This window comes from Musa acuminata, chromosome BXJ3-7, assembly GCF_036884655.1.
Source record: "Musa acuminata AAA Group cultivar baxijiao chromosome BXJ3-7, Cavendish_Baxijiao_AAA, whole genome shotgun sequence".
Classification (NCBI taxonomy): domain Eukaryota; kingdom Viridiplantae; phylum Streptophyta; class Magnoliopsida; order Zingiberales; family Musaceae; genus Musa; species Musa acuminata.
Genome location: NC_088355.1, coordinates 41,605,396 through 41,624,731, shown reverse-complemented (window position 1 = coordinate 41,624,731; position 19,336 = coordinate 41,605,396). Strand labels below are relative to the sequence as shown.

Here is a 19,336-nt window from a genome sequence, read left to right as displayed (position 1 = left end):
ATCGTGTTATTTACGCTTTCATCGAACTCATTACGTCGTCTATTGAGGTGTGCGACCACGATTTTGAGATTAAATATTCAATGACAGTGACTTGGGGCCCGATTTGCACATTGGGCGAACTGAACCGGACCGTGGCGAGGTCATGATCCAACCCGGCCTAGTTGTATCGCCTACTCGATACTGCGGCTGGGACACGTTGCCCTAACGCCGCCGCCTCCGGTCGCAGGCAGCACCGCCTCTGCTTCGTTGGTCTTGTATTCACCTCCTGTTGAAACTTCCTCTTGGGTTTTCACCGATCGAAAGTGTATTTTCCTGTGCAACTGCGGTCGTTTGTCATGAATCGCGTGGTCCGGCAGCTCTCCTCGTCCCTGGCGTTCCTCCGGCCGCGGCCGGAGCCTCAACTGTCGGGTGGTTCGCTCGGAGGCGGTCTCGGTGGGTGGATGGGGGCGCGGGGCATCCGGGTGGAGGTGCGGAACGGGAACCTGGAGCAGGCGCTGAGGCTGATGGAGCGGAAGATGCGGGAGAGCGGGATGGAGCGCCTCATCAAGCGGCGGGTACCTTACCACCTCAAGAACTCCGAGAAGCGCGTCCTCGCCCGCAAGAAACTCCAGCTCCGCCTCCGTTCCCAGGAATTTTCCCGGAAGCTCCGCGCCATCATCGTCAAGAAGATCAGGTCGGCCTCTTCTCCGTCCCTCTTGATGTCTTCCTCCATTTATCTAGAACTAGATCGAACGCTTTGTATAAAAAAAGTTAATATGCATTGAAGTATCTGGTTTAGATCAGCAATATTTCGTATGAGGTTAACACAGTGTTGTGTCTGCTATTTCTCAAATAGGACGTCGAGTAATTGGTTGATTCGATGCATAAAGGGATCTTCGAGATCCTACCATGCTATCAAGTTAAAAATTAATAAAATAAAAGTGGAAAATGAGATAGCAATTCAAGATAAAAATCTCTCCTAAGAATGTCTGTCCCTCAGACCCTTTGATACTCTTTAGATTTCGAGACCACCTTAGTTTTTGTATGCAAGTGTTGATCATCATGTTCTTTATTTGTTTCATGGAGTGTCACTTGTGGATGACAAACTCTAGAAAAAGGTATTTTAGAGATTATCGAGTGGAAGGGGTTATGTATGAAAGTGTTGTTCATCATGTTCTACATTTGGTTCATGGAGGGCCATTTGTTGAAGTTAAACTCAACAAAATGTATTTTGAGGTTATCGAGTGGAAGGGCTCTGATTTTCAACTTGTGTGTTTTAAGCATTTAAGTCTGTATCAGGTCCCTACAAGCGAGGAGTGTTTAATGTATACAAGTCTTCAGAAAGGTATCAACAAAAAAGCCTGTGTTGATTGTTATAGAGCTCATGTAATTTGGCTTGTTGGCACTTCGCGCAAATGTTGCTGAAACATCCTTGAGTGGCACCGACATGGGTTTCATGTTTTGCCAAAGGTGTTCCTTCATGATAGCCAACTGATATAGGACTCATGTCAACCAGCATGAAGCTAAGGTCGGTTTTACATGCTTATGCCATAAAGCTGAAATTTGTTGTTTGACATAGTTAGTAATGGAAGTCAAGAGCTATAACCAACTGATGTTCTTAAATGGCATTGTAGCCTAATTTTTAAAAACAGGCTGCAAAGGGCACCATAAAGTTTGGTTTACCTGCTAGGGTTGATGGTCATATGATCAATGATTCAATATTAATATGAAAACAATTTAGTCCAGTTTGATTTGTCTGAGAATAAAAAGATCGAGTATATAAACCACACAGGAGTCATAGAATTGGAGATGGTCTATGCCAGGAAAATCTAGCATCAAGTAATATAACAAGTAATTTCTCTGTCCAAATCTTGCTAGGTTTATGCTCTATATTGTTATAGTATGATTTATGAACTTGGGTTGAATAAGATGTTGTGAATGTGACTCACACATGATTGGATTGGTTGCATGTTGATCTATCTTGGCTTGATTAGCTTGATTATTTGGATCAACTAGATGAATGTCAACTAGAAATTAACCCAATGTAACCTATCTTGATTTCCACCATCAGTATTGATAAGGGACCATTTGGTCGGCCGACCATTGGTGCGGCCCATAGGCTCGCGAGGAATTGTTTGCTTCAGGCGATTGGCGTACTCACACGGTTTTGTCCTTTCGGAGCATGTGAGCTCCAAAAGGAGCCTCTGAAGGTAAGGGAGACCTGACGGACTTATAAACTCTTGGTTCCCATACTCCTCAACCAATATGGGACTAAATGACCTTATCAGTACTCCCTCCCGTAGGGAAGCCAAGGGCTCATAACCAAGGTGCACGGCTTGGGAGCGAGTTTGCTCGGTCGAGGTGCAAGCCTTGGGCCCTCCTTCTAGCGCCAAAATGTTTCGCGAACCTCGAGCTGTGACTGCGTGACTGACACGGCTTGGTTCGACTGGCGACATCCAGGATCGTCTTGAGGGCGAAGATTTCGGTTGGTCGGGTCGAGATTGGACTTGGTGGCGACACGCTTCTTCCCCGAACTCGTTCACCTTTGCTGCACCTGGATTCCTGCACACAGGCCTAGGTCAGGATGGGGGATGACCCCGACTTGGGCCCCTTCGAAGCTTGAGTCAGTGGTATGCTAATATTCTCATGCCCCTCGTCAGTTGCTGGCGAGGGGCTTTTATTGTGACTCCCGGGGGTCAGCCGTACGACCGACCCCAATGAGTGACGAATGTACCTTCGGGTGTTCGCTGTCCTGGATACGTGGGATGGCGCCATGTGGCGTCGTCCCAGGTTTCTCGGAATGGTCCTTGTTTCGGCGGGACTGGTTGGCATGGCGTCGAACGGCGCGAGGAGATGACCGTTGCATCCCGGATTATCGGCGACACATTTGTCGTGGCTCTATCTCCCTCCCGAGGTCTTGTGCTCGGGCTGATGTGGCGAGGGTCAGGTCCTCATAGGATGATCCATAATGTGCCCTATCAAGTAGTGTGCTTCATATTTTTATGTTATAACCTTAATATTCCCATGACTTCACATACACATACATATGTATAATATCTCTAATATAATAGTGATGAAAGATTGTAAAAAGCAAGAATTGAAATTTCATACCGTACCGGAGTTTCGAGATTCGCTCGGTATGGTACTGTATACTGAGCGGTGTGTGTGTGTGTGTGTGTGTACGGGGTGAAAATAACTCAATCGATGGTACTGTCCGGTAATGGGCGGTCCATGTACCGGTCTGCTGGCGGACCGGTACGTACCGCCCGGTACGAATGGTATTATTCGAAATTGAAGGCCTTGGTAAAAAGTATTTTCCCTCCTAATTTGAACCTCTAATGTCTATATGTCAGCCATTGGCATATATCAGTCATTAGTTTGGTGACTTTAAGTTGATAATTATATGGTGATTACTGATGTAGATGCTTAGCGCAAAAGTTATCTTTGTTGTTGCTGTCCCTGATTTGTGCAGTGGGTGATAGGTACCAGATCAATTTGACCAAAGTGAAGCACATGCGACCACTTTATACCATGTCAAATATTTGATAAACCTTAACGAGTCATTGTTTAACTTAAATTGTGTAAAATTGTTCTCAAGGGTTTGGATATGTCTTCTTTGAACAATTATGAGATGAAGAGTGAAAGTTAACAAGGATAATCAGTGTAGGGAGCAAGGATATGACATTATGCACTGGGACACTGGTGGGAGCCTTGTGCGGTGGGCCACACTTTCTAGGAAGCAAGGATATAATGTCAATCCAGTATCATCTGAAGCTATTTGTTAGAACATAAGATCTGCAAAGAACTATAATTGTGAGAGGAACTTTATGAAGTAGATGAAAAAGACATATCCTAAGTCACTGGCACTGATTTCTTATGGAGTGTAGTTTAAATTAGAATGTGGATGACATTAGAACCCTTAATTAAATGTTTCAAGATGAGTTTATGTTGCAGCTTATACATGGTCAATAAAATGAGATGAGATGATCATTTCCAGTACATAAAAGGGATCATAGATCTTTTTCCTTTCTGCTGGACATGCTAGATTTCTGTTTCTGGCCTAAATTAGGAGTTTAAATAAGAATGTACCCACTTAGTTGTACATTTGATTGGGCCTTCCCAGATGCTTAAGTCTGTTGATTTGATTTGGTTCCCATGCTTTATTTTCATTTCAAGTCCACATATGTGGGCTGGTGATATCCCTGGATTCCTTTCTGAGCTGAGAGAGACTCGCTACTTTTTTTTTTTCCTGTAATAATCACGAAGTCTAGGCTCATTGTAGAATTTTAGTCTGTTTTAGCTTTCTTACATTCAGAAATTTATTTGTTTAATAGTGATCTGTGGTGCTTGGACATTATAAGAATGGTCATCTTATATTTTGAATGGGAGGGTGATACCTAAGTGGCAAAGTTGTGCTGGCCTAATCGAAGTTAATTGATGATCGACTAAAGCACAATTCATATTAGCATCCTTATTCTTCCCTATACAAAGGCAAAATTTTGATGGTTTCTTGCAGCAGTATTACTAGTGAGCTAGAAGAAGTGTGCAGTCACTAATTACTAATATCTGTTTTCTTCAAGGAAGATATATTATTATCAGTTAACATGGATACACAATATAAATGTCATGCTGGAGTTCCTGCAGATTGAAAATTTTGTTACTGACAACTTTCTGTCGCTCAACGTTGCAGGGGTCTTTGAGAACTGCTGCTGAGGTTGGCGAGCAAGGTTGAGCAAATTTCGACACCAAATAGTCGGTAAAAATAAAAGGTTCTCTTTTCTTGTTCCTCCAATGTGTCTGTGCAGTGGCATAAACTACATGCTACCTCATTTGGAATTTTTGTGGTCTTTGGAATCATTTGATTCCACTTTTTTATTTATTCCTCTTGGTTAATTCTCTGACATTCCAGACATACAACTATGAAGTGTGCATTTTTATCATTAGTGGATTATTAGATGATGATTCCTCAACGCCAGCCTGTGTCTTTAGCAGGCTATGTTTTAGCTACTTGTGACATGCAGATGACCTTTTCCAATCTATTATCTTGGGAGGTGGAAGTATCAAACAAGAAGTCTATAGAGCCTTCTCGCAAATCATCACTCTTTCTCTTCCCCATCTCAACTACTAACTATGTGCACAGGAAGGAGGTCCATCTTCATTGTACCCTCTTATCTTTGCAGATTGTGTGATTAGCAAAAGATAATTCCCACCCACATAGTTCCTGTGATTAAAATGCAGATTGCATCCAATGATTGAGATGGTAATATTAGCTGTTATGCCGTGCATGCAAAAGATCGCTGACCCTACAGTTTAAAAGGAGTTATCAAGAACACATGGTGAGATTATTGAGCTCCACCTACTTTTGCAGCAAAGCATGCCACCTTTTACTCGGAAGCAGAGGACCACCACCACCGCCACCGCCCCTTGAGAATTTGGCAAACACAAAAGAGCACTTTTGCATGAGGAAATCTTGTTTCATCCACCACAAAGTTTGCAGAACCGAACAAAAACAGGTGATCTCATGGTATTATTCTGTTCTCATGTTGCACTGCAGCGCTTGAAATTGTTGCGACCTCGGCGATGCTATGCAGCGCTGGCTTCCACTGCCTATGGCGTGCACCAGCAGCCCTCGCTCCGGTGCTCATCATGCCACGTACGGCTTCCTCCAACTCCGTGTCCAGCTGCGCCTCCACTTGGTCAGTCTCTTCCCGAGACTGCAGCAAATCACATCAAACAAGGGATTAAATGGCGATCCGGACGCCATGGCCATCCGTTTGGTAACGAGTCTCTTCCTCGTCCCCATAAAGAGCACGACTTTTCTTGGACCTAACGGTGGTTGTTTGGCTGTACTGAAAGAAATCACTCTATACGAACTTACCATCGCCGCCGGTGAATTCTCTGCCTCCGCCACACGACCACCGTTGTCATAGTGCTCGGCTCCGCTACCTTTCCTGGACCTGGATCTTATCTCCTTGCGTTTGACGAGCAGCCGGCTCAGCCTGACTTGTTTCTTTGATGCGAACTCCCTCAACACCTCTGCCAATAATTTCGAAGACTTCAGATCAACAGACGGAACAACGACAGGAAGAAGGCGTCGTCGAGAGCGACCTTCGAAGGTAACGAGGCGGTAGACATGGCCGATGAGGAGGGCGTCGTCCGGCCGGAGCAGCTTAAGGTACCTCGTCGGCGAGCTGCGGTGGTCGGAGGAGCGAGGACGGGGGGTGGTGATGACGACAGCAACGTAGTGGCCGGGGTTGGCGGCCATGACTTGGGTGGCGGGGAGGGAGTGGTAGGCCTTCTCCAGCCTGCCGTCCTGGTGATGGATCACCAACGTCGCTGCCTCCGCCGCCTGGCAGTTCCCCATATGGGTCGATGGAGCTTGTCGTCCCTCTCTCGCGATCTCCCACGCAAATAATTGGTATATAATGATAGGGGCGGCAATTAATACCTGTACGTGCCTGTGACAGTGATGCGGGTGGAAGAGCATGTGTGTACCATTGCCTATGAGAGAGGAGGAGCAGAATCCAGATAACGATAAAAGGAATCGAAAGTCCAATACGTACAGGGAGACAGGGTCTATTATAGGGTCGATTTAAAAAAAAAAAAAACTCTAACTTTAGATTTTTTTTTTTTTGAAATCGCTTCACATTTCAAAAATTTTGTAGAATATATTTTTTAAAAAATAACTATTTTACTTTGGTCATCACCATCCCCTTGCTCGAGCCCTGACCATGCCTCCACCTAATTGGTTACCCCTCTTCACCTCATGTTTAGTCGTTATGTCCATTCATTTATCCTTATTTACCTGTCATGGTCGATAATAAACCTCATCGGTCACTCCCTCCTTTCTCCTAACTATTTTATGCTATTGTGCATGAGTTAGCATACAATACTGACCATCCTTTGTTCCTCCCCTAGCCACTTATGTATCACGTGCACGTTGGGTAACAAATTGGTCAACCTCTTCTCCCATGATCACTTGCACCTCTATTTGTTGATGGTAACATCAATACCTCCTCTCCCCTCCTTCGTTGTTCGTGCCTCCACACGAGGGTTGTGATCGACCATGACAAGAATTAGTGGGTATGCGAGAGTCGAACGATCAAGCGCCCATAGAGCTAAGATTCAAGTTAGGGTTGTAATAAATTTTTTTAAGTTAAACAAAATGATATTTTCAGGAGTGCTTTATGAAAATGTTCAAATTTCGAATACTATTGAAAAAATTCAGATAATTTTTTTTTAAATCGCCCACACACATATATATATATATATATATATATATATATATATATATATATATATATATATATAACTTATTACTAATATATACAAAGTCAATCTTCATATTTCTAAGAGTAATATTGATTATATATATATATATATATTCTAATATATATGATAAAATTTTAAAAAATCTCATGTTTTTATTTTTTTCCCCATAAAACATCTATTTTTTAGATCATTTCTATACCGCGTTCCTTATTTTCTAAAAGATAAGATCACCCTTTCTTCACCCCATTGATTGTCGCCTCTACTTTATCGTGATTACTTTCATCCATAGTCACTTGTCACTTTTGCACGATCACCCCATATTGAAGGAGCACGCTTAGCTCGCTTTTGCCCCACTTTCACCTCTAGTAGCTTCTTAATTAAGGGAGGAGAGTAACTTAGAAAGGAAGCACATCCAACACTTGGCATGGTGGACCATGCAAGGGATAAGGGAGGGGAAGCCCCATCGTGGTCACTTCTTTCCCCTCCACCAAGATTGATGACAAGGACAATGGGGTGGAGGTCGAGCCTTAATAGCGCCTCAATAATATAAGGGCAAGAGTGAGGGTGACGAATGAGACTAAGGATAGTGAGATAGAGGTGCAAGTAACGATCGACGAGGCAAAAGTCAAAGGTAACTCGCTTTTTAAAAAATAAAATGTGCTGGGGAATAAAGCAAAAAGGGATGCTCTACCAAAAAAAAAAGTAAAAACTTAAAACTTTTTTTTGGGGATAATTACCCATACGTATATGTATATAATTAATATTACTATAATCTAAAGACTTATTGTTAATATATACAAAGTCACCCTTCAATCACTTACTAGACTAGGAAAGTATCAATAAATTTAAAATTTATAATTGTACTTATTGATTTCAACATTGATAAATATATTTAGTCTCACAAGAATATCAGAAGTAAGGCTTTAGAAGAATCAGAGTCGAACTTGAACATTTTTTTTTTCTCTCTCCATCTCATATCTTTCATAAAATACATGATGATACCTCATCATTTGTCTTGATTAATGTGAATACGAGGATGCACAAGAAATAATCTACTTTGCATGGGCCCACAAAAAGGGACATCCAGGGTAGAAGTGACTTTGATGCTTATAAGACCTTAGTTGTTAATGTGTATCCTAGTGCCCTCAATAGAAGAACTAAGATTTTTTTGAGCCCCTACTTAGTTCACTACCAGATAAATCATCATTTATATCTTGATCAATGCGAGTTTGAGTACTCATAATGAATTATCTATGTATGTTGGATGGACCTCATACAATTTTGCTGATTTCCCTTAAATGTGACTTTGGCACTTATAAAACCTTTGTTGAAAAAAAAGGTTTAAAGCTCAAAAAGATTGGAACATCAGAGTTTACAAGAGATGAGATAAGGAAGGGAACAAACGGTTGAGCGTTCTCCTCACCATCGAATGCTTCATTTGCTTGGTGGTTCGATTGGACAAATGGCATAACCATGATAGATTAGCCAAGTGAGATTGATTGTAGTGATTGCAATTTTCTCAGAGCCTTGACGGTTCATGTAAGTGCCAACGTGTAACATCCTTATTAGCCCAAAGCTATACATCGGTGGCATGATTGTAATCAATGTGGCATGATTGTGAAAAACTAAAATAATGGTGATGGATCGCACAAGTGGATCTAAATAGATGTTGTGTACAATATATAAACTAGACAACACACATGACACCCTAAGGAGCTATAATCATATAATCGAATCTAGTCATGAAGTGTTGTCTCCCTACGGTGACATGGTTGAATCGATGCTGAAAGAGTCTTTTATGATGATGCGATTGAATCTCGTCATGAAACATTCCTTTATGATGATATGATCAAATTCGATCATGAAGCATCCCCTTATAGTGATACAGATGAATCTGGGTCTGAAGTGTTCTTCTATGATAACGTAAATAAACACAAAGCCTCCCTTAATAATAACACTGTAGAATTTGATCATGAAACATCTCCTAACAAAAATGTGACCAAATTCGAGCATAAGATGTCACACCTTAACCTAACTGAATCAATGCATGCTAATCTATGCAACATTGTAGTTAAAGTCAACTTTAATACAACTATTAGGCAACCCAAAGCTCATATTCAAGCACACACTTGAATTATATAACCAGAAAACCTACTGAACGAGGCATCATGTCTTGACACCTTTCATATATCGAAAAATGATTGAGGCTAGACGATAGGGGGACTTTGACACGTAGGCAATTTGATAACGCTTAGACTTATACAATCGACAAGTTAGTTAAGTCCTTGTCCTCTAGGAATTGACAACTCAATGCTTATGGGGACGATGACTCGACACTGATAGGATGATCTATTCCACCAAAATAACAATTGGCAGGCCTCGACGTTAATGCAAGTTGTTATTGCTTGACCGCAGTGTCTGACAATTTGACATGATCTCATGACCCAATGATGGTCATATGACATGCTTAACTTGAGAGAGAGAGAGAGAGAGAGAGAGAGAGAGAGAGAGAGAGAGAGATGGGATTTGACCTCTTTCGTTTGCCGGAGTTCGCTTGTTGGGAGAATAAAGCGCAGACAAGAAGTTGTGGGTTTGAAGACGTTTCCCACTCACGTCTCCACCGTACGCCAACACGATTCACGAGCAAGTCGGCGACTCGTAAATCAAACTCCACGGCTTATAAAAACCAATGATCTGCTTGTGGTGTTCAAACCACGAACCCAAATTTACAGACGGATGAAGACGACAACGAGAACTATACATTTATTTGATTAGCTTCACCTAACGATTCCTTTAATGTCCTCTGCTGCTATGTCCATTGTTTCTTCTTCTTCTGCTACGCACGCATCGGTTTCTTGCTTTCGAGTCTTTTTCTCTTCCCACAAAGCTTTTGCATTCACAGATGACATCCCAATTGATTGGATTTTTGTTGTCGGAAGGAATCGAAAGCGAACGCACGTCGATATCGATCTCGGTTTTCTGTTTATGGGAGTATATGTATTCAGGATTTGTCACTACATCTCTATCAGCTTCTTTCAAACAAGAACAAAAGAAGGATCTCAGTGTATCTATCACATCTTCTTTTTCCATCTTTGTCTACAGTTACTATTTATTTGCAATTAATACGATTTAATATTTGCAAACGTTCCCATGGGCTTGATTGCTTCCTAAGAAACTTTCGAATCATATATTTTCGAAGATATAGAGTAGCACAAGGTTTCTCTTGTGCAAATTCTAACGGTGTTTATGTAGGTGATACATCCTTTTGTTGCCACCTACTCCCACTCGCACATATCGACTAATTAAATTATCTCGTGTAATTAGTTATTTTTATATATCAGTTTTTACACTTTCAAAAATTACATTAGGATCCTTATATTATAAAAGTGAAAGATTTAATCTCGTTTCTCCTCACATCGTTAACTATGATGATAAAAATATCACACATGTTCAATGGTAAACTGAAGTGAAACATAGTCAATATGTACTCAATGGTAAACCATGTAATATTTCAGTCAACAGAATCGACAACATGAGAAGAAATGAACTTAAATATTTTATTTTTATAAATATAAGGATCTCAATAATTTTTTTTTAAAAATAAGGATCGAGATGCTAAATGTAGCTAATTACAAGAGTAATCTATAATTAGCCCACAACATATACTCATTTAACTTTGCGTAATGAGGTTGGATGTGGAAAGATAAGAACTAAATAAATAAAAAGTCTAATCTTTCGGTAAAAATTTTGATAGATTATAGTATAATTTTGGACTCGAATCCTGCCGTTACCACTTATCCTTTATAAATAAAAAAAAATTGATAAATATTTACATTTAGCTTTCTGCATTGGAGCTTAATAGTCATATTTGCTGTATAATTCTATCATTTGAGTAGAGTTTTAAAGAGGCTGTTAAAAGAATTCTTTAAAATTTATGTGAAATGAAGTACATGAGTTACTCCAATGTTTTAACTTGCCACAAGTAAAACATAAAAGATTTGAAAAAAAAAAAAAAGATGTGGGTTCATGATCTCGTAAAATTTAGCATATCTGATGAGATAGGAATGTGAATTCTCATAAAGCCTAAAGCTATGAGTTGAAGGAAACTAAAAAAATTAATCCATGAGATAATTATATATAATCATTAATTATTATTTGAATGTAGAGAGATGCATGAAATTATGGAACATTACAAATATTACCATATGAGTAGACATCAGATTCATGTGCCATAATAGGGTTACGACATGTCACTCAAAAATCATTCACTGTATCAGTGACACTTAACTATCAAATTACCATATACCCTCGTCGTATCCAATAGACCATTCACATGTCAAGCATGATCTAAGAAGAAGTCGTAAAATATAGTTCAGCCACAAGTCTTCAGACAGCAATTCAATATTGTTTGTGTTCTTATTCTTTCCCTATCGTTGCCATGTCTCAAAATGCCAAATTCCTTATCTACAGTGAAGGGAAGTACTTGTTGAGGTTGTAAGGAAGAGCATAGAATTCCTCGCTTCGGGTATCTGTTCTGTAGGACCTGAACTTATCCCACCAATGCCAGCCTCTGTCCCTTCGTATGGAGGCTTCACCACGCAGGAGAGTGCAGTCCAGGAAATAAGCGACTATAGCCGCCACTGTTGCAGGTGAAGAAAATATCACGTTGACCATGTCATTGAACTGCAGGGGGGAGACATTTGAGAGGCACATCAGCAGGGGTCAATCGACTAGAAAGTTAATCAACGAATTATGTGATTAGCAAACGGTGGTTGTCAAAGTAAATCTAAAGTCAGATTTCAGATCATCGTTAAAGAAGTGTAGTACGGTAAAAACTTCTTTTGAGAGAGTAGTGCATGCTGTTCTTGAGGTGCATTATAGCCATGTCTAACTGTAGGTAAAGGCTGAGAAGATCCACGTACAGTTATAGAACGGGTATGGACTGGGCCATACCCAGAAACCACATAATATTCCCTGAAATATTGTGGAATAGACAAGCCCATGAAGAAAGAGAAGCCTAGAATGAACTTTGTCCTGAAGCTGTTGATGTTGCAGAACTGAAGTAATCCAAGACCTGCAGAAACTGCTTGCAAGGGATGTAAGCATCGTATGTTCATTTTTTTCTTTTTTTAGACTAAGATTTATGACAAATTTCTGCTCCAAGCAATAAACAAATTGGAAGCACAGTAAAGCTTATCTGTTAATAACCCTTCTGGATACTGAAGAAAGAATTATACTTCATAGGATTAAAAATAAATCAAGAAAGCCATTTAAATTTCATTGGAAAAGAATGAAAGCGAGGAACATTTGCTTCGAAGAGAAATAAGATGTTTGATGCAAGAATTGCCTACCTGCATAGGCAAAGAGAACGCAGTACAAAGCAGCAAAGATGGACAAAGGTATCGATGCGAGAAGTGCACCAAATTTTCCTGGTTATTGTGAAAGAAAGTATCAGAATGTAATACCAAAAAGAAGAAGAAGAAGAAGAAAAAAAAAAAAGTCATCTAGTTCAATAAGTTCACATGTAAATCACCTAAAATCGAGAAGAAGAACATAAAACAGGCTGATATCTTAATGACCCTTCGGCTTCCAACTCTTGTCAATCCCAACAAGCCAGCGTTTTCACTGTTTAAGCAACCTAAGAGTAAGCCCCTGACGTTTTGAATGCTTATATTGATTTCTACAACAGAAATTAGCTAATTTACACGGAGGCTGCTGAACCATTTGCAGTGCCAAACATCCCATCTAACAGTATACCAATTCCCTGGAATTCAAGGAGATTTACTGAGGAACAACAACCAATACCATGTCTGAACCAACAAGTTATAGAAACAGAACAGTCCTGACCTGCCAGCCAATGCCCCGACTGAAGACGGAAGGTGGTACAGGCGTCGCACTTGAAAGTCTCGACACAGCAATGAGAGTGCCTGTGGACTGAAAACCCAAAAAATAATGACTAGAGAACCAAATTTGAAACTGAAAAAATAAAAAAGTGTGTAAGTGAGCTTTTTCCTACCTGAAATTATAAGAATATGGCAACACTCGGATGATTCATGAGGACAGGCAAAAGTAGATGAGACCGAGATAGGAAACTTCAAACATGTCTATGCAGCTAATATACTCTGCTTTTGCTTTTGTCATATCTGATAACTACTATATACTCATTGCCTAGGATAGATTAGAATGAACTCTATCATGGGGACATCTTACGAGGCTATACAAATGTTGGCCCTGAACCACAAAACTTGGGGGAATTGTATTCACCAACATATTCGACATTTCCAATGCAGCACATAGAATTTCGCACTCACAAAAGTTCATAGGTTCTTCTGGTCACACTTATCTGACTCTATTGTCATCTACTACTCAACCGGGGGAACTGATCTTCCCTTTGGTCGTTCCTTTCCATGCTTAATAGCCGTAAAACAATTCCAACCTTTCAGTCTTACTAGGGCAACTTATTCTTTAAGTTGCTTTCCATGATCATGACATTTAAGCTATGCCTTGATGCCATCTCATAATTGTCCGATAATAGATATTGGATTGTCATGTTGATGCCCATGTCAATACCAATAAGAAAAGAATCAAGGCAGACTGATATGTGTTTCATTACAAAATTAAATTTCGTATTAAAAATATATTAGATGTTGATTTTGGCCCATAAGTTATTTGGCATTTGCTCTTCCTTAACAAAATAATTCCCCTTAACATTTGAATTGTTTTCTAAGAGAGAAAGCACCCGATCAAACGCATCTATAGTTCACAGAATCTTACTGCATAAAAGCAACGGATCAACTTAGATTCTGCTGTAAAGTACAGTGCCACAGTAGAAATAAAGATCTGAAGATAAAGATTGTTCAACTTGGATATCAAATTACGAAGGCTACATACATAAAGACCTAAAAGTTGGCTACCATAATTGACAAAACTAGTGCTTTAAAACGATATATTTATAAAGCAAATTAATGGTGGAAGCAGAAATTTAGTGAGATGAAATTTAACAACACAAAAGATAACTTTAAAAGCGAATGAATTGAAAAAGTTAAGACAGGCTTTGGAGCATGCAAACCTCAATATATATCTCTAAGAGAACGAACCTCAATAAGTGAAGCAAAAGAAGCAGCCATTACAGCAAAAATATCACCCGCATGAAAGATGGGACTCCCCCATTGAAATGGATAGGGAACTCTTATCCTGCAAGTAAATACTGCAAGTTTGATTCTCAATCTAGAGATAATTGGGTATTTGAAACTTCAGGCATTGTGTACAGTAGCATACAATGCATGCTACCTTCCAAACCATGCTAGAATTGTCTATCTATAGGATTCATAATTGCATTTTTGTAACATGTTGCATTCATATGTAGCAATTGCTTTCACATAGGCGTAAAGTAGCACAAATGTCAATACGATAAATATTCACAACATTTATCACGAATGTCCGTGTTCCTCCAAGTCATGGTCATAGTGACAAAGAATCAAATAATCGGATGCCTTACTATATCAGCCAAATTAATATTGGCAGGTCAGGAAAGATATAAACTACTAGCAGAGACAGAAGATGTGGTACTACAGTCCATGTAGTTTTTGTGTGTCCTTAACCATCAGCGACAGTTTTCTGTGAAGAAAGAAACCTCACAATAAAAAGCCTTTAATACATGATTTAGTAATGTAACTTGTTTCATGCATCATATGATGATAAAAAAAAGAAAAATATAAATTTCTGTAAAATAAAAAAGCAAATCTAAAAAACATATCAATTGCGTAAAATTTCCGGTCTAGAGTTGCAGTACCAGGGTGAGGCACCTATAAGACCAGAGCGATTTGTTCTGCAACTGATTTGAGTTTGTGGAGGTCTATTCTTGTATGCACCAGCCACAGTGAGAATATACGCATACAGCCAAACAATGGCGACAACAATTAGCAGCGCAAACCTATCAAAGATCACTCTCCTTCCGCTCACTGTATGTGGAACATACTGCAGCAAATTGATGCCAAATGTAATTACATCATGCAAGTAAAATATAAGCATTTATACAAAGTAATGCAAAACCGAGTCAAATGCACAAAGTTATACCAATGCAAAGAGTATGAGCAGAATAATAGCCGGAAGCCCTAGTTCGACGCAATTTGCCACCTAGGGTACGGGAACAGAAAGGAAATGGTGAATACTGTAGTCGTCACAAGGAACGCAATGCCGCTACTTGACCATGAGGAGAAAAAGGATTGGAGGAACACTAAGTGCTCACACTGGGAAATCCGATGTAGAAAAGGCCGAGCGCCGAAAGAGTCACAAAGGGAACCGCAGCAAGGGGGCTCAGAAACCTAATCCAACCCCAGAAAAGATGAAGATTGAGGTCATTATGCAGTGAAGTCGCAACTCGTTGCGTGCAGATCAAACAGATGAAGAGAAAGGACCTTATAAAGATCCGCCAGAGGCCACAGAACCCTACAATTATCTGAAAGCTGGACGCAGCGATGAACGCCCCCTGAATCGCCCTCATCGTGTGCTCAAACCTCTGCAAAACCCACACAAGCAGAGCTTTTCAGACACAAACCTGCAAAAGGAACATAGGGGCCGAAGCTTTTAAGACAATCGGAGGGCGAAACCACCTCGTGCGGGTTGATGATGTAAGCGTAGCGCCGGCTGAGGATGATGGAGATGGTCGGGAGAAGATAGGTGTAGGAGCCACCGATGACCGCCGACAAGCGGGTCCCGAAGTAGACCTGCGTCAGTGTATTGATCGCTGCGACGAACAGAAACGTCTGGATCACCCTCGCCTTCTCCTCCTACGGCGGGTTCCAAGAAACGGGGGAGCGGTCAGCGCCATGGAAACACCATTGCAACACCAAAAAGCAGAGGAAGCGCTCCGAAAGTAGAACTCACATTTCCGCCGCCCATCAGCGGAACCAGAATGGTGGGGATGATGACGGTGGTGCCGAGCATCACCAAGTAGTGCTGGAACGCCAGAGGCAACGCTTCGTCTATCGAAGAGAGAAACAGAACACAATCATCAACAACGAAGTAGAAGAGCAAACGACGCAGAGAGAGGGACTGACGCCATGGAGGGGGGCTGGTGAGGCAGAAGTCGACGCCGGGCAACTGCTCCTTGACGGGGTGGGGGACGAACTCGTCGGCCTTCTCCGGAGGTCCGGGAGACATGGCCGCCGTTCCTCCTCTATAAACGGCAACTCCGGCGGGTGGCAGTATAAATGGGAATGGGGAGAGGCAGCGGACGGGGTGGGAGGGAGGGAGGGAGAAGAAGGATTAAGGAAGCGTTATATAGATGGGAGTAATAGTGGTACTTATGAGTTATATTAAATACCGGCAATGGCAGGGGTTAATTGATTCATTATATCTCGTCGTTGGATGTGCGACATTATAACCGTTGGTTTTCTCACCAAATGTGATGAGAGATAGTATTGACGGATGGATGTGACGAGTGTTGGTTGTGGTTTGGAGGGAATTGGCTAACTAACATTTGACTCTCTGTCACCGATGCGCCCCAATTGGCTATATATATAAACTGCTGATGGCTTGATGATGATGAAGACTGCGTTAGGTCACACGTGGACTTTGGGAGTCGATACACAGACAAATCAGTCGTTTATACTGCATCGACGGTTACGATTGTTAGGGGTTTGGTTTGACGAGGGTCGTAAGCACGGATAAATCAGCCGTTGGTTCTCAAATTGATGACCACAGGCGGATGAAATCAGCCGTTGGTTCTCAAATTGATGACCACAAGCGGATGAAACATTCTACTGAACCAAACCAAATCGGTTTATAGGACAAGAATGAAACCGAACCAATTGTTCGAATTTTATTATATATATATTTTTTTTATTTGGTGTTTTTAATGTATTACATTGTGTGCAATCATAGTTTTGGAGATCGGTGGAATCTTTATTTGATACTTTTAACATCAGACAATATTTATCAATTCAATAATATATTGATAATCTGGTTTAATATTTTTATTTTTGTTGCATCGTCGGTCGCTTGTGTTATCCTCGTTATCGCATTATTGATTTATAGCTCGTACCGTCATGATTGTCATCATCGTCAATATTATCACAATCGTAGAGTCAAGTAACCCTCTCCTTAGTTTTTATTATAAAAAATAAATTATAACAATAAGATTTAATATCAATGATTAAAAGTCTTTACTAATTAAATTAATCGATATAAGTTTCAAATATTACATAAATACTAATGAAAATGAGATGCATATTAATTATTATGATGACACGATTTTTGGTTTGGATGATTCTTGTAGAACCGATATGAATCGAACTGAGGAGTTCAATGTTCTAAAGTATTAAGGTGAGCATATTAGATTTGTGTTTTTGGTTTGATCCATTCATTTTAGATCTTTCTATAGTAGCGATAGGTAGGGTTTTTTTAGGGTCCAAAGTAGCATAACATTGTGTTGTCATGCACTAATGACGAAGATAAGCTCATCTCATTTATGATAGGATGAAAAGTCTCCGTCATGCAAACGTAGCACCTCATAACATATACAAGTGTGAGTTCACCTATCATGGAAGATCGATCAAACATAAGAGCGCTCTCTCTCTCTCTCTCTCTCTCTCTCTCTCCGTCCATTTCAAGTGCATGCAAGGAGTCATCTTTAGAACATAGTCTTTATGTCTGAGTCAGATGGCATTACAATTCCTTTGTTCAACAAGTGTGAAGTCCGGCCAAAATACACGGATTAGGTGAGATGAGGTTGAGGAGGAGGAGGATGATGAGTTGATGTTTCTGCTTTCTAGTGGTTGATGCAGTTGAATCTACTAAGATAACCCGCACTGTGACCAACCTGAAAGAGGTCTCGAGAAGTTGGGCAGGTAGTGCAAGAAGTTGGTGATGCCGAGTGAGCTCACTTTTGACTGATTTGTGTGTCGAAGAACACCACATTGGCATGTTTGATTGGTGCACTTCGAAACTTCCCCTCCAATGTTCCGTTTTATATTTGGATACTGTACAACAGCTACGAAATCATGATATCTTCGCTTTTGTTATGATAGATTCTAATTGTTCGAGACTCGGATTCAACCCAAGTCTAACGTCTACAACTATCGAATATCGTAAAAGGATTCGAAAGAGTCTTAGAAATATAAATATTTATCGACCCATATAAGCGTTATAACTATTGCACATAGGTTCATATTAGTAAGTGAGAGAGTTTCGATTAATGATATTGAGATAACTACGCATACAAGGAGATATCAAGTTAATGTTATCGTGAGCGTAGATTTTTGGTCGACTTGTCGGGCGAACAAGGAATATGAGAAGATGTGATAGGGTGTCAAGTTGTCGACATATCAAATCCCTTTATCACATTTTATTTATAGTTGAAAATATGTATGTATTTTGTGTTATTATCAAAATCTACATAAAATATTATCTTTAGTGAATTAAAATATTTAATTTTTTTATATAATTTTTAACAAAATATTCTTAGAACTTCCTTCATCTACTCTCTTTAGTAGAGGTTCATAGTTATCAAGATCAAATCATCGCCCACAAATCCTTTGAATCATACCTTACGTCTTACCATTTGGTATTAGAGCCTTATTATTTCTTTCATTTCTTTTACGATAAGACTTTAGGGTCTTATCAATTGGTATCAGAGCACGATAAGACTTCAGAGTCTTATCAATTAGTATCAAAGTCTTCTTATTTCTTTTATTTTTTTATGATAAAATTTTATGGTCTTATCATTTGGTATCAGAGCTGCGATCCTCGGCGTTCTCGCTGCAGTTCGTTATCTCAAATCGATTTGATTATTAAATAAAAAATATCAAAAATCAAATTTGATACTGTCCGACCGATTTGTTTCTGTGAACATAAATAATGAATTAATTCAATTTCAATTAATTTTAGAATGGCCAAAAATAAATTAGACTTCTCTTTTTCGTATTAATCAACACCACTAATAGAATAGGCTCTGTTTGCAGCCATCGCTCCCCTTCTTCATGAGGTGCTGCCGGACTCTATTTCTGTGGACTTTATGAGCTTTACAAGCGATTGAATAGGCTTTATGCTCCCAACTCATGATAGGACATATTTTAGGATCGTC

General features: G+C 40.1%; 3 protein-coding genes across 3 annotated transcripts; 1 reads left to right on the top strand and 2 right to left on the bottom strand.

The window, feature by feature from the left end:
- The first annotated feature begins 88 nt into the window (after positions 1 to 88).
- LOC103992875 (uncharacterized) lies at positions 89 to 4,949 on the top strand. The gene is made up of 2 exons (XM_009412771.3): positions 89 to 673; positions 4,670 to 4,949. Exons 1-2 carry the CDS (start codon positions 336 to 338, stop codon positions 4,677 to 4,679), a joined length of 348 nt encoding a protein of 115 aa, XP_009411046.1. The 5' UTR covers positions 89 to 335; the 3' UTR covers positions 4,680 to 4,949.
- Positions 4,950 to 5,231: 282 nt separating this feature from the next.
- LOC135642340 (uncharacterized) lies at positions 5,232 to 6,407 on the bottom strand. The gene is made up of 3 exons (XM_065158418.1): positions 6,088 to 6,407; positions 5,858 to 6,015; positions 5,232 to 5,693 (listed from the first exon to the last, which is right to left on the bottom strand). Exons 1-3 carry the CDS (start codon positions 6,341 to 6,343, stop codon positions 5,499 to 5,501), a joined length of 609 nt encoding a protein of 202 aa, XP_065014490.1. The 5' UTR covers positions 6,344 to 6,407; the 3' UTR covers positions 5,232 to 5,498.
- Positions 6,408 to 11,579: 5,172 nt separating this feature from the next.
- On the bottom strand, positions 11,580 to 16,488 carry LOC135643063 (nucleobase-ascorbate transporter LPE1-like). Its single transcript, XM_065159615.1, has 14 exons — positions 16,311 to 16,488; positions 16,138 to 16,235; positions 15,864 to 16,040; positions 15,669 to 15,769; positions 15,500 to 15,575; positions 15,328 to 15,387; positions 15,044 to 15,228; positions 14,349 to 14,445; positions 13,099 to 13,185; positions 12,957 to 13,015; positions 12,785 to 12,876; positions 12,603 to 12,680; positions 12,174 to 12,334; positions 11,580 to 11,934 (listed from the first exon to the last, which is right to left on the bottom strand). Exons 1-14 carry the CDS (start codon positions 16,411 to 16,413, stop codon positions 11,716 to 11,718), a joined length of 1,593 nt encoding a protein of 530 aa, XP_065015687.1. The 5' UTR covers positions 16,414 to 16,488; the 3' UTR covers positions 11,580 to 11,715.
- Between the last annotated feature and the right edge of the window lie 2,848 nt (positions 16,489 to 19,336).